Raw genomic sequence first — 15,796 nt, forward strand, 5'->3', positions numbered from 1 at the left:
CAAACCCTGTTGGTGATGACAGACTGACTGGAAGAAAAAACATGATACACAATATAACGCAACATAAAACACAATCATTTTCCCAGACGTGTGAGCCGTGTGATATGTCATTTGCATTTTATTTTAGCCCTCCCTGTCACAAAAACTGTGAAAAGTGACAACGCTCTGCCACAAACATCCACTTAAGAGATTTGGCAGTTGATTCCAGTGATTTGTTTGGTAGCACACTGATGACACCGAAGGAGGCAGCACGATGTGTCGCTTTTGGTGTGGAATAAAAGTGTTTTTCGTCATGCACTCTTGACAGTGCCCCCCCCCACACACACACACACACACTCCCCTTCCCGCCTTTTGATAATTTGTGTAAGGTTCTGTCACTCTATTTGGGCTGATGAGATTAGTCATCGCCTGTCCCATCTGTTGTGTTTACGACTCATTTGTTTACTCACTGGTTCACATCAGAGCTTACTGCGGCCAGGGGGATTCCTTCTGTGCACGACTGGATCCAGGCTCTGGGGTCAACTTAGCTCAATGATTCATCACATGTGTCACTTAGTAGCTGTGATGAATAACACATATTCCCTTCATTTCTGATCATAATGAAAAGCTAAGTGATGGGGAAAAAAAGCCACGTGACAGTCAAAAGAACTGCAGAAAAAAAAAAAAAAAGCCAGTTCTGACTGTGCTTCTGACTGTCAGGTCATGGTACATCACTAACTGTAGATCTACTGCACTATTAACCAGAACTAACAAGTAGTGATTTACCCGACACGGTTTGACAAGTCAGTTTGCTTGTGGTTGCTTGTTCATGAATAAAACTTGGAAGGACAGGTGGTGATGTGAAGCAAGCCTGCAATAGTTTCACATTATGTAGATGAGCAGCTGGAGACATTCACATTCAAATAAAACTCTGCTGAAACCCACAGTTGTCCACCATGATGTTTTTAATGTATGCCAGACTGGAAATTAGCTCGTTGTCAAAGCTGTTTTCCACAGGCGCATGATTTGTCCATCCCTGCATCCATTTTTCTTTTAATACTGCTTGCACTATTTCTGGATCACAGGAAACTAATAATGCTCATTTATTGTGTTCTACGAGATTATCATCACACATCAATTGCTTTTACAAGTTTAATAGCCTGAAACATCATTAATAAAGAGCTAATCCTCGGTCAAAGGTCACATTCTTCATTCTTCAAAGCAGTCAGAGCGTCTTCAGCTTCAGGCTACAGTAGCTAACACTGACAACACCCCTTCTACACAAAAAACACTGAAATAAAACTAACCTACATGAGCAAATACTATTCTAGACTTCCTTAAATGCTTAAACAACCTTTTGAAGGGGTGACTGAATGTTCCTGCTTAGTCTGCAGTGTGGTAGTACTAGTGTAGTGTAGTAGTAGTGTCATCCATTCCTGCAGCCTGCCTTGAATTTAAATTTTATTGCTGACAACTTTTGTTCTGTTTTTCAAAATTATTTACACTTACTCTCTAGTGGTCTGTTCTCATTTAATATATCATTAGAGGAATAATGCAATGGATAGATCTAAAGCTGTTGCTATTTTGTTTAAAAAGGGTGGGAACTGCTTCTTCCTGGAGTCTTGCAATGCTAACTTTCCTTAACTCTTTATAGAATATAGACAACAGTATTTCTAATTAATCACCCACTATTAAGTGGCATATTCATTAATTAGCACTTAGTTTCTAGTGCCTAAGTTCTTTGATAATTACTTGGGATTTCCTGTGGACTTAAGGTGTTAACAACTATTTTATAAGGGAAAGGTCAGTGTCTTGCTGAAGGGTAACAACTTTTTCCTAGTTAGGCATTTGACCCAAGGAAGCCTCAGTTATTGTTCTCAAATATTTACAACATGTCTTGCAGCATTCGCACTGATGCCAATACACTGAGTTGTACCATTCTGACCGGCCATGTGGAGACGATGTTGTGATAATGATGCAGTGTCAGGAAGCACAATCTACTGCAGAAGTCATAGTAACTGAAAAAGCTGGATTTTGGTGGTTGAAGTGAAATTGCAGCCAAAGGCCAGTCAGTAGGCAGCTGTTAAGTGACTACTACTTCCATGGCTACAGTCATATTTTGGAGTACACTCCTGTGTGGTTCCAACTAAAATATTGGTGATGTAAGAAGATCAAATCATTGATGTAAATGTTGAGATGGGGTTACATAGATAACTTTGTGCTGACGGATGAAAACTCCCTTTCAACTTTTGCAAGAAAATGAATCAGTACTTTTGCAGTACATTGCAAAACATCATGCATTTAACATCATCTCATTACTGAGGGTATGATTACAGCTGTTGAAATGAATGTGCATGGGCCCACTTTTCTGATTTGCACGCTGTGAGCCAGTAATCTTTCAGTTTGTTGTCAAAAGATAAAAATGCACAATACTCCTGGGCGGCTCAAAGCCATCACAGTCCTCACTGTCAGCTCATCTATTGGCGCACAAACTCTGATTAGAGATTAAATGCCTGCTGGAATGCAGCAGCAAGCCAATCCATCCATTGTGCTGCAGAAAAACCAAATCTTTTCAAATTTCTAAACCTGGAAAAACAATGCTCGGTAAGTTTTCAAACCAGAGCCTGCCACAGCATATGTGGCTGTGCTTTGAAAGGGATCGGAAAGCTGTGTGGTCCCATTAAAATCACAAAGCCAAGGGCACAGCCTAACAATCCAAGACGCCAGACCATGTAGAACCAATGGCCGAGGAACCTAAAAAAATCGGTTACGTATGCCATCTTTCAGATTCTGCATGATGCAAAGTCAACATTCATTACGTAAAGTAAATTAGCCCTGGCTGACTCTATTATATGCTCGTGTGCTTTACTGTAGGGAGAAGTGTTGATAAGTCCCAAAGAATATACTGAGCCCATGCTGGTTTTGACTGACTTGGAACTTGTATAGAGTTTTTCACACTATAATGTGTCCTCTAAATCATCTATGCAGCTGAAGCTAACCAGGAAAGCTCCAGCGCCCTGTGAAAAGGGATTTGTTGGCAAATGTATACCCAAAGGCACATCTTTCATCAAAAGTAGACTTGATTCTTAATTAAACCGATAGAATACAGCAGCAGTGACAGCTCTGTGGCGCTTTGCCTCAGTAAAACTTAACAGCCACTAAAGTTTCTTTTGAGTAATGATTAATGCATCCAATTTCTGTGATCTGTATTGAGCGTAGCATCATGGGTAATTAAATGATGGTCTACAGAGCACTGACTGCTCTCGTAAAATGACAAGGCCATTATTATCATGAAGCTTGGTTACTCTCTGACTCAAATACTAATTGTGTATCAATAACTAAGCGGAAGATGTCACAGAATTTAAACCCAAAACAGCCCAAGCTCTACAAATAGCTCGCAGCTACAATACTGCAGTCAATAACATCCAGTCGTCCTTCTAACAAAATGTTGGAGCAGACTTTTGCTCTTCGTACAGTGCATTTTTATTTATAGGAGCAGTTTCACAGGTATAAAGGCATAAAGTGAGACATGTAAAACCAACAAATGAAATTACCTGCTTCAAACATATTTACACCGTCAAAAATACACATTGCAAAGTGTTAATACATCAAAATGCAATGAGACCAAAAGGCAACCCTCAAACCTATTATTCCCGGGCACATTCACTTGTGTCATTCAAAAAAAACAACCTGCCAGACTTGCAGGCATTTATATTAAAAGGAGCTTCACCCACTGAATACTGAACACTGTATGCTCTCTTGTAACACCTCAGTGACCAAGAATATAGCTTCCCCCAGTAAATACAATAACAAAAGCACTGCACTCTTAGAAGAAGAGGGATGTGCTGCAAGGAAACAGTTTATACTTTCTCATTGATTCATAAACAGGCATCATTTTCAAACCTGCAATACAACTTCAAACACAGCACACACAAATATACAGTACAGAGAGGCCTCCTCGGGGGACTGTGTGGCTGTCCAAGAGTAAAAAAAAACATAATATAGGAGGGTAATATTGATGTTTCCTTTACTACCATTTAAATCAAGCCTGTTATTTTTATTATTGTTGTCCCTCTCCAAGATTAATAGGGCGATAAAAAGAGACGCCCTCCCTAGTATCGTTGACATTTTAGGGAGTCCTTTTGGAGCAGTAAAGATGCCTACTTGATGGATACCAGAGCTCTATAGACAACGAGAAGACAAAATGAGGGATGCTTATGGATGCAGAGGCAGATAAGGAAAAGAAATAGAGAGAACATGGGCGGGACACAAAAGAGAGGATGGGGTGAAGGTGGGTTACATCAGCTTGGAACAGAATGAAGAAAAGCAGTGGAAACGGAGAAAAAAAGAGTGGCACACCGAAACAGTCCATCAGCAACTCCAGGACAGGGAAGAACAGGAGATGTACATTCAAGGCTGTACTGAGGGAGAGCCAAAGCAGACAAGCACAGCAGCAGGCGTCAAGCAGGAAAAGATTTTTAAAAAAAGACACCTGACACGTTGACACACTCCCCTCTTTGTATCTTTTTCTGTGTTTTCAGTATACTGGTCTGTAGAGAAGCTCCCCGGAGGCCAGTCTACGTTTCAGCTCCTGCCATAGCAGCTCCCTCTCCTTTTGGGCACCCCTCATGAAGCCTCGATTCTCCTGGGCTCTCCGAGACAGGTAGGGCATCACCTCATCCACCGGCCCATAGGGGACGTACTTATAGACGGGGAAGCCTGCCTGGCCTGGGGTTGAAATGGATGGGATGGGGGGAAAACAAAAGACAAAGGGGGCTTTGTAGCATGATATAGATGATGATGGAAAATGTAGGTGAATTAGAATATTTCTCTATCAATGTTCAAATATCATCAAAAGAATTTCATTGCTAAAATGTGATTTTTGATTGACTAGCTATAATTTCAGTTGGTGCAATTTCAGTAGAACCTTATTTTAACGGGTTATTTTTGACAAATTCCAGAGAACACATCACAACAGGACGTCATTTCGACTGGCTTCCCTCACTGAGTGATTGCTACATTCCCACTAATCAGGCAGCTTTGCTACATTTGAACAGACACTCTCAATTTGCTGCATTTGAATTAAAAGAGCTGCTGTTGTCAGCCAGTCAGGCTTACGTACTGTGACTGTTCCAGGGCTTACACTTCAAATTTGTTTAAATAAACGTCATTTTAACTAATCCACAATTTCAAGCAAAATATCAAAACATGCTAAGATAAAGCAAAGTCCTGAAAAAAATATCCTGAGCCGCAGCTTACTGGAAAACAAAATGACAAAAACTAAATATAGCACCTTTTAAAAAATGGTTGCAGTAAGTGACCGACAGTAAAGATCTCAACCCCAATATGGTTTAATTCATGAAACACTCCTCTATTGTTTCAATATCCAAATACACAGCACTCACCGCTCTAGCCTTGCGTGTCTGTTTGCATCAATACCAGTCAAGGTTTCAACTGCAGCCTTGCATTGACAGACAACTGCCTGCCGCCACTGTGTCTGTCTTTGACTGACGAACAAAGTGGTGAGAGCCAGCAGCGGCGCTTTGTTAAGACAGCTTGTCAATACCAAGGTGTCTCAGTTCATATGTCACATTATGGGATGCAGACTGACTTCTACGTGTGCATTTCCTGCCGTCCAAGTGGTGTGCGAGGGCGTCGAATATGAATCCTGCAGAGGCTGAACTTAAGCTGTCAAATCATCCTTATGTAGGGCCGCGAAGATCAGTGCCCACTCCGAGTGTTAGTTGCGTAAGCGAGAGTGCTTATGTGTGTTTTTCTCACCCAATGGGAAGCTGATCTGATCGCACATGCCCAGCAGCTGACCGAAGTACACCTTGTTGTCTGTGGGTAAGAGACCCAGCTCATTCATTCTGAATGAGAGAGAGGAAGACGTACATAAATAACAGATGCAAAGCTGCAAAAAGAATCATAGGTTTTCAATAGTGCGTTTGAACTGAAGAGAAATCAGACCTCCTTAAGGTGTATTTCACTGTGTCCTCATTATGGGAAGCCACCATTACATTGGCATTTAGGTTGAGGGCAATCTCATCTAGCACATAGTCCAAACACCTAACACAGATGCAGACACATACACATACACACACACACAAGGAAGGAAAGTTATTGTCTGGTACAATTTGCCTGTGAAGTGGGAATTACCACAATTGTTTTCTACTAAATGATTCACTATAAAATATCAAAGTCTATAATATGTAATATATTCCATGCATATTGTGGCTCACAGTGTTGCATAACTCATCCAAACAACTCTTTCTCATTAGCATGTAAGATATATTGTGTGGTGTAGGAATATCTTTACACACCTAAACAGTAAAAATGGCCCTAAACACAGAACATTTTTACCAGAAATCGGAACAGGTCCATTCAGGGGGGACATTTTCACCCTGCTTTCCTGCTATTATAGCTGTGGTAGTATGCATGTACTGTATCTCACCATGTGCATATTTTGAACCTCACCTCCTGCAGCGCTGCAGCCCATCAGCCAAACACTGTGTATGCCCTATGTTGATGTTTACCACAGAATCTAATCGAATGCTTGAGGGTAGCCTTTCCTCGTTTTGTGCAAAACATATTGATCTCAACTGGGTGATTTCTTTGAGCTCGCCTTAATCTAGGAATGTCAGAAAACTGTTACAACACAGCATCCCTGGAGCTCCTGTAACTTGCACAAGTCAACAGGGTGGAAGCCTGCTGACACAAGATGTTGAACCCAGAAACTCCAATTGAAGAACCACTTCCCAAAAAATTAATTCCCTGTGCTGTCCATCGCAGTGGATTTGTGCCCAGAAGGTGGCCAGTTTAAATCTTTGAACCTCATGGGAAATTTTGAGTGGCAAAAAAAAGTCATTTCCTGAGGTTTTTCCTGGGTTATAGTAATAGCAGTCATCCTCTCAATGTGGATATGAGGAAGTGAGAGCCTGGCTTAGCTAAAAAAAACGATCAAACTTCTGCAGGTGCAGATTTGAGCATCAACAGTTCATAATCAAAGAAACAAGCCAAGGCTCTTACCTGTGGTACATTCTATTGGTAGACTCATAATTTGGGTTAATAGGGTCCTCATAACCAAGCTCTTCGGCCCTCTCTCTCTCCTGATACATGTAGGCCCCACGCACCAGCTTGGCAGCGAAATGCCAGCCCTCACGTCGAGACAATTCTACGTCCATAGTTACGTTGTCATAAGCGTCCTGCAGAAAAGAAATTTAACAATTTAGCAAAGAATCATCAAAATCAAATGCTTAAATAAATTTGCAAAATCTTTGAATATTGAGCTCAGCAGAATATCGCATTTCCCATTTTTACTGACTGTATTGTGCTGTAACATCCTTGGGCTCTAGTTAGATCTATAACAGTCATTCAAGTCAAACCAAGTCAAATTTTATTCATTTACTGTAGCACAAAATCACAAATCACTTGATAATCTGCAAAGTGTACAACCCCCTTTGTCCTTAGACCCTTGATTCTGATGAGGAAGCACTCCCACTGAAAGTCCCTTTAAACAGGGAAAAAAAACACCTTAAATAGCTTCTCATTTGAAATATTAGCACCTTCCAATATCACTCTCTTCTTGCCATATCGCTGTTTCATCTTCAACTCGGCTGACTCACAGTAATCTCTTCACAGGTTGAACTTTGGAGGTATGCAATTTGTCACGTCACGTTATTTGCTTTAACTATAACTGTATTGTCTGCCTGCTTTGAGTGCTTATACATAATCTACACTTTTGATCTTGCATCTCGTCATCTTTGGCCAATTGTGGATTCTGACCTTGAGGTAGCATTGGTAGGTGTTAAAGATGACAGGCTTTTCTCTGTTGTAGAGCCTCTGCATCTCTAATGTCAGTCTGCTGATAGCCGGCTGGAAGTAGGTTTGCTCTGCGTCCACCATCAAGCGAACACCATTCTCCACGGCATGCTGGAATAATAAGATAAAAAGCAATAAACATAATATAATATAGCCTCACAGTGTTTATTATGCTACAGTTGAATTAAAAAATAATGAAACGTTCTTCAACTAAATGAATGTGATTACTTGTGGCTGTGAATACAAGTAATACCCTAGATTTGTTTTTGTGCTTATCCTCACAGTGGTTAACAGCACTGCAGTGGCCTTGGTCATATTAAAAATGGCACCATGGAATGCTTTTACACGACGGTTAGCAACACATTTGTACTGACTGAAAAATATCTATTCCTCTGTGAACTGTATAAGCAGAAATGTAACATGCTACACAAGTAAAATGTCATGGCAACTAAGACGGCACAGCTTGCTATAAATTACCACTGCACTGCTGTGGCACGTTAACCAATAAACATGTCACTGTGTTGATAGACATGCCACATTTGGTTAATAAGGGCTTAACAACTATTACTGAGTGTGTGTGTGTGTGTGTGTGTGTGTGTGTGTGTGTGTGTGTGTGTGTGTGTGTGTGTGTGTGTGTGTGTGTATCTGCGTACAGTGATCAGTCTTTGTAGTTTATGTGAGATTACCTTGACTAAGACGTCCATGCGTTGCAGCATCCTCTTCATTTGCTTCTCCTCCTCTTTAGTGAACGTCTCCAGCAGAGGCTCCAGCTTACCTAACTGGGCAAGCAACCCAGGAGAGCGTGCATGAGATGCTAATGAGCCGAATATCACACAGCATGACACCTATTAGCGCCTCTCACTTTACCCACCCTTCAGCTGTCTTTAGTCCGAGGTCAACAGATATGTCGAGGGCAACTTGCTCAAACTTGCTTTTTGGCTTGACAGCAAGGAATCGATTAGTAAAATCTTTTAGATCAGTCAGATTATGTTCAACTTTTTAGTTCCTGCTTGTTTTTTCTGAAGTCTTTGTCTTTGCATTTGTCACAAGTTTGTTCACATAAGAGGGAACTAGCACATTAACACATTAATACATTTAGGTACAAAACCAGTACATGAGCCTACCAGACGGGAGGAGTTTGAAGAGTTTATGTGCGGGGTGTGAGGGGTCTGCAGAGAATGAATCATTTACAATTCACAATCAGTTCAGATCAGGTGCTGCTAATACTTAATATCCTGCCTGCTGTAGATTGCATGCACTTCAAATATGGAAAAGCAAATAGCGACTCAATGACTGTATCCAGTGAATTTGGCACTGGAATTATATCTAATGCTTCTGTGATATTGTGTTTTTCCTGCTTTTTCATTACAGGGCATTTCTCTCACTTTTTCTGTTTTATGCTACTCACCTTTACATTTGGGACAACCAGCAGGTCAGATATCTTTGTCCGGTCATCTATTAGGCTGTTCCAGTCAAGCATGTCAATGGTTCTGGTTCAAGACAGAAGATGGAAAGGTACGGTGTTTTGGCAACAGCATATTGGTGAGTCTGAAATATTACAAGTATCTTTGTCTTTATTTATTATTATTTTAGTCACTCTGAAACTAAGCATGCCCTTAAAGATGAACTTAGTTGTTCTAAAATAGTAGTAATATAAAATATAAAAACACAAGACAGTTGACTTAAAAACTGTAATCCATGTCACTGTATATTGTCACTGTATAATTTGAATAATTGCAACAGTAAATGTTTCCAAATGAGAAATAATTAGTCAAACAAATGTTTTGTTCATCACTGTCCATGTGTTCAATTAATAAAGATAAAATAATTTTTTGCATAGTGGGGAATATTGGTTATTGCCTTGTGATTTACTGGTGTGACTAAATGAAATCCAAAGTTTGTCAAGCATTACCACTGCAACAGCCACTGCAATCTATTAGAAACTATTTGTTCTTTTCATCATACATTTTCGATTAAATTATTATTTTCCTCTAAATTGTTAATTAATTAATTAAAATACTTTCCCTGATTACAGCAAAGACACTGTTTTATAGATATTTTGGAGATATCTGCTTTCTATTTCAGTAGTCTGTGTTCATGCTTACCCACAAGATCCCTCTTTCCTTCCACTAAACCAGCCATAGAAGTCACCTTCAGCCCCCAGTTTGGTCAAGAATTCCTAGAAAGACATAAAAATCCAAAGTACTGCAAGGCACAGTAATATCCTCATATTGAATATGAAATAGGAGTGATAAGATGATCAATAATGGATGCAATGTTTGGAAGAGATTACACGTGTACAGGAGAACAGAAGAGGAAAAACTTCACCTGTAGTTGTTTAAGCTCCAGCTTCTGGTCTAAGGCCTCCAAGCCATCTTTCCCCTGCTGTGATGCCAGGAACGTGAAAAATCCCCGCCATTTCACCAGGACCTCTGAGAACTGGAGCTTAAAAAAACAGCGTGACATCAGTCGACCACACTCCTTCTGCAACAGAATCGGCTAAGTTTGCACATCGACCTTTTAGCCACCCCTTAGTGCCTACCAGAAACTGAGGTCGTCCTAGAGCGGTCATTTTGACGGCAGAGAAACCGTCCATTGAACTCCCACCTAGTGGTCGAACGTACTTAGTTTAAAAGTAAATCAAATGATGTACAGGGAAAGCTACTAACATGCTGGTAAATGCATCTGAAAGGCTGCAAGCACGCTACGTGTTATGACTAGAGTGGATTACAGAACCAGACCACATAAAAAATTAACTATCAAAGTACATGAGTCAACACTTACAGTTTTAAGTTAGAACTTTAACAAAAACAGGCGTGCTGTAATGTTGTATTACTGATGTAGTTAGAATTCAGTTTACTTACCAGATGCTTTGATGCATTTGATGAAGGTCTCCATATGTTGGTCACATTTGGCCTCATCAGCGTAGAAATAGGTGCGGGCTCCAGTAACTCCCCCACGACGGTCCCCGAACTGTTTGTGCGCTTTATATTTTTTCTCTCTGTGGTCCTCGCCTGAGGATGGAAACAAATTTGCATGCCCATTACTTCTAATTACATCATATAATGTATTCACAAATGAGAACAAAACGAGGCAGCTTACCTATGCTCTGTTTCTCGGCAGCGGATACACATGAGCTAAATTAGAAGAAACACAAAAAGATAAAATAAGCTAATTTGCCCTGTATTTGGGCAACATTAAACACGCAAGTTTCATCAGAATTACAGCAAATGTCTGGAATTTTTCGGTTCAATTCCAGAACTTGCACTCTTTCTTTCAAACATTTTGGCCTTGTGGCAATGACATTGTGTTTAGTGACCCCATACATGCTGAACTGTCCTGCTGTCAGCTTGCTGACCCTCAAGAGAGGCCAGTTGTAGCATCACACCACAGTTGACCTATTCCCCCCTCATCACAGGGAGCTGGGGAGCTCGGGTAACCAAACAGATGACAAAACACGAAGTGTGCTGGACATCAGGGATGTCAATAGGATTAAAAGCCCTGAAAGTAAAGGTTTTTGAACAATGCATGACATTTGGTGCGCACTTCTATGGCAGAAATCTGGATTTTGACTTATTAATTGATTAGTCAATCAACCGAAAAGTAGTTTTCGACTATTTCGATAATCGGATAATCAAGTAAACATGCTTTTTAAAATGTGAAGAGTTGCTGTTACTGCTTTTACATCATTGTAGGTTGATTGTTCTGGGGTCTTGGACCATTGGTTGGATAAACAGCATCACTAGAAGATGTGACCTTAGGCTCAAGGAACTTGTGATAGCCATTTTCACTGGTTCCTGACATATTTTAGGGTTGTTCAAGTAATTACCCTAGCAACAGCCGGATCAGCCTGCCGCCGTCTGGCAAGCGATGCAGAAGTACCTGCTGTCAAGCCACCAAACTACAGAGCAGCTTCTTTGCTCAGGCTACGACACTCCTTAATTCATCCTCCAAAACCATCATAAATATTAGTTTTGTCGAGCATGAAGGAGGCTACAACTGTGTTGCAGAATGACAAATAAATGAATCTTGAATTAATTGTAAAAATAACAGACAGATTCATCTCTGATGAAAATAATTCAGCTTGAGTGCAGAGTTTTATATAGCACTGAATAGATGGAGTAAGGACCCTTGTGGTCAATACAGGTTCTAGTTAGAAGTACTGATTATTGGTTATTCATTTGGATTGGAAGGGAATATTTTAATAGAATTTGACTACTGGCATAATTCATTGGTTATTGGCAGCTTTCTTACAAAAATGTCAGTGCCAGTCCTAAAAAGCCTGCATTAATCAAATCTTGCCAGTAAAATCGGGCATATATATTAAAAATTGAAATGACGTACGTGACTGAAGCCTGGTATTGAAGGTATCATGCTCTCTACATTAAACCAGTACTTGCCTCTCTTCCTCATGTCTTCTTTTTGTGTGGCAAGGAACTGACTAATGTTGTTTTTGCTATCTTGACAGATCCCTGAAGTGCCTGTCAAACCTGCTGTCTGAGATCAAGCTGCCTTAATGCGCCTTGTCCTCCTGCTTTACGGTTTGAAGGTGTATGTTCCAAACAAAAGCTTTCTAGGCTGAGGTTTGATACCCCTTTTGATGTAGTGTATCAAAGCTGTGCAGTGGTATCTTGTTACTAGTGATATGGAAAAAGACATACTCTAAGTTAATGTAAAAGCAGGGTCGAAAAAGTCACAGCGACCGGCTTGTTGCCTGGCACCTTTATCACCTTACAGAACGTGATAACACAATAAAACAATAATAGAGGACATTCTGTCTGGCAAACGTTGACATTGTAGTCAGCTGTCACTCTACATCAACAGACTTATATCTGTATCTTACCAGATACATAAATAACTGCCTAACAGCCTTGTTTATTCACTGTGTGTGTGACCTTTATAGAGTTAGACATGTTCCCTCTGATAAAAAAGGTCAGTCTTTTCAGGCTGAGTATTATACTTATACTAAGTAACTCTGACAAGTGCATTTGACTTTTTTTACTTCAATTTGCTTTAGTGCTTTTATTCACTGATCTGACTGTGAAGAAATTCCTAAATAGGCCAAAAACTCCACATTTTATTTTGGATTATGAGATGTCCTAATTACTCATAATGCATGAATGCCTAGATCTACAACTTAAGTACCACTGCTGCTGCCGCTGCCTAGAGAGACTGCTTGCATAAGGTTTGCACTGTTATCCAGTTTACATTAGCACACAGATCAGATATCCTCTGCCTTTCCCTACTCATGTGACAGGATTCCTAACAAGTGAGAGATTCTCTCCAGCCAACGAGACCAATGTCAACAAATCATGTTGGAAGGAGTGGTTACTTCCTGGTTGTGAGGCTGACTAAAATAAACCATTTTTGGCATCAAACACAAGCAAAACACTGAGCAAGGTAATGTAATCTGTCCAGAGGTCAGTCTACAGTAGAGTATTAAAACAGGACAAGATCTATGCAGCTCTATTTTGAAGCTAATGTAACTCAACTGATTTATATCATTACATGGTTTATACACAATGCACCAATGATCCCTGTTTAAAAAAAAATGTTTAAACATGTCAATGTCTGCCCAACAAATCTTTAAAAAAAAACACTTGAAACATTGACAATGTTGACTAAAAAACATACTAAAAATCAAATTATTTTTAAAATGTAACATCTGCTTAAATGTATGGTAATACCACAACTTTCATACTCCATCTCTTTCTGCTCGGCCTCCTCCTGGCTGATGTCTTCTTCCACACTGTAGTCCAGGACAGAGCCAACGCCGAAGGCCTGATTCTTCTGGATCAGCGGCCTGATGGCCATGTGGTCCTCACCAGCTACAAACTGGCCATAAAATGTCATCTTCATGAACTGGCTGAAGGCTTTCGGGCCCATGATCTTCTTACCTAGATCCATTATCTGAGCAGAGAGGGAGAGGACACAATAAACAGTTTTTGATTTTTGACAGCCATACATAAGTATTTTATGTAATTTAGCCCACTTTAAGTGAAACATAACGTCCCAGAAAAGCCAGGTTGTGTCTACGGTTGTTAACTGACAAACAAAAAAGACAAAAAGCAGCAGGTTGATCTTTCATAAGCAAAGGAATTCAAATCATGTTCTCAACCCCCGAGCTATAAACCACATATGGCATGTAAGACTAGCACAAGGACAAATGATGAAACACTGCAGCTACACTGTAATCTGGCATTACTCTGATTTTTTTAGACTACTTCTTTACATTCACAGCCAAGCCTTCCATTGATTACATTGATCACATGAAGATGTGATAAGTGTGGAAAGAACAGACCTGCTGCTCTGCGAGTCTATCGCATTACTGTAAGAAAGTTCCTTTTAATGAGCCCAAGTCAGTCCAATTCTATAGGCTACTGTATATTTACATTCGTGGGTGAACGTTAACATTATGGAGACATCTGGCATCAAGCCAAGGTTAGGAAACATGGACTGCAAAGTCGTTCTCTTGCAGCAGGTTGTAATTTAAGAAGTGGGTGTTGCACAGAGGTGCAGGCGGTTAGACCTGGAGGTTCAGACTAGACACATACTGCAGCTGACTGACATTTTGTTTAGCTTGAAAACAGCTTAAGGCCTTTCAAGTCACGTCATGTGTACAGCACTCTGGCCTCTTTACCTTTTGTACTCATACCTGTGCTTGCTGTAGCTAATGGTAACAGCCCCCTTTTCCAAAATGTCACATACGAGTAAACAAGTATGCTAACCTTTCAATACACTGTCATCACTGTGTGACCTGAGCTAACATCACATTAACAAACAGTCTTCATGGCTAATGGCCAGGTTTGGTCAGACAGCCCCCTCATTACCTCTTTATTCTTATCAACCAGGAAGTCATAGGAGCAGAGTTTGAAAACCACCAAACTTCTGAGCAGCTCTAATGAGTCTTTGCTCCTGTAAGCCTCCTGCGTCTGGTCGAAGTCTACGGAGATCTCATTAGCAGCAGCAGCGGCGGTGGTGGTGGTGGTGGTGGTGCCGTCTCTCTCCCCTCTCCCCGGCCGTGCCGAGTCAAGTGTAGCGCCGCCGCGGCTGCTGACATCGTCCCGCCGCTCCGCCTGGTCCGCCGGGGTGGAGCTGACGGTGGACCGGAGTCTTCGGCCGGAGAGTAACCGTCTGAGGGGAATGTCAGCCCCCGTCCGTGTCAGGACCGGCGCGGCTCTGACATAAAACATCAGTGTGGAGGAGGAGGAAGGTGTGTGCGGAGCGGTGAGGTTACGCAGACCATCTGTCGGTGTTTACTGCGCACTGTGAACTCTCAGGAAGCCACACGGCGACACGCGCATCACCTGGTTGGTCGGTAACCTGTGACGCAACAGTTTTGTTTATCATCTCCAAACTTTTTCCCACGTCAGACGCGCTTGAGCAGGAACACAGCACACACCTCTGCTGCACTTCTAGACAAACTTTTACAGCCTTTTACAGTACAAATATATAGTACTTTTATTTTTATGGTTTATCATTCTAATATTCTGTCCTTAGAGAGATGTTGTGTGTTTTTTTTTTATTTGTTCACTTAATATAAATGAATAAATAGATAAATAAATGTGGTACTTTTTATTACTTTATATTAGCACTGCTATTCTGTAGGCTGTTTATTGAACAGCTATAATTACTAGTTATTTGCAGATTCAGAATACTCAATCAGCTTAGATTGATATGTAATTGAATAACTATCTGAGTAAAGACTGAATTCACTGTACAGTGTGCCTAGCAATAACATAATGTACAGTACAGACATATGTTTTACACAGCAGGTTAATAATCCAGTCACAGTAAGAGTGCTAATATTAATGTAATGTAATTTACACTGTTTGATGGGCACTGAGTATATTTAACTGTTTTCATGTATGTAACTTACTTTTACTTGAGTAAAACTTTTTTTGAGGATTTATCCACTGTAGCATTGCTACTTTTACTCAAAGGACCTTAATACTTCTTACACCACTGATTGGTGCGACACAGTAATGTCAGACTT

The 15,796-nt window shown here is 40.6% G+C and overlaps 1 protein-coding gene across 1 annotated transcript; it reads right to left on the bottom strand.

Annotated features, from left to right (window-relative positions):
• Positions 1 to 3,452: 3,452 nt before the first annotated feature.
• On the bottom strand, positions 3,453 to 15,038 carry prodhb (proline dehydrogenase (oxidase) 1b). The gene is made up of 14 exons (XM_070834501.1): positions 14,631 to 15,038; positions 13,502 to 13,710; positions 10,903 to 10,937; positions 10,665 to 10,814; positions 10,343 to 10,407; positions 10,129 to 10,245; positions 9,906 to 9,979; positions 9,209 to 9,290; positions 8,487 to 8,579; positions 7,765 to 7,911; positions 7,009 to 7,184; positions 5,950 to 6,048; positions 5,761 to 5,849; positions 3,453 to 4,707 (listed from the first exon to the last, which is right to left on the bottom strand). Exons 1-14 carry the CDS (start codon positions 14,991 to 14,993, stop codon positions 4,517 to 4,519), a joined length of 1,890 nt encoding a protein of 629 aa, XP_070690602.1. The 5' UTR covers positions 14,994 to 15,038; the 3' UTR covers positions 3,453 to 4,516.
• Positions 15,039 to 15,796: the final 758 nt, after the last annotated feature.

Source organism: Pempheris klunzingeri, chromosome 7, assembly GCF_042242105.1.
Source record: "Pempheris klunzingeri isolate RE-2024b chromosome 7, fPemKlu1.hap1, whole genome shotgun sequence".
NCBI lineage: Eukaryota > Metazoa > Chordata > Actinopteri > Acropomatiformes > Pempheridae > Pempheris > Pempheris klunzingeri.

Coding starts and splice junctions, on each gene's coding strand:
- prodhb (XM_070834501.1), bottom strand. CDS start 14,993: ATGTTTTATGTCAGAGCCGCGCCGGTCCTGACACGGACGGGGGCTGAC. Junction 10,938..13,501: donor GCCGAGCAGAAAGAGATGGA/GTATGAAAGTTG, acceptor CTTCTAATTTAG/CTCATGTGTATCCGCTGCCG. Junction 4,708..5,760: donor TCAGATCAGCTTCCCATTGG/GTGAGAAAAACA, acceptor TTTCAACCCCAG/GCCAGGCAGGCTTCCCCGTC.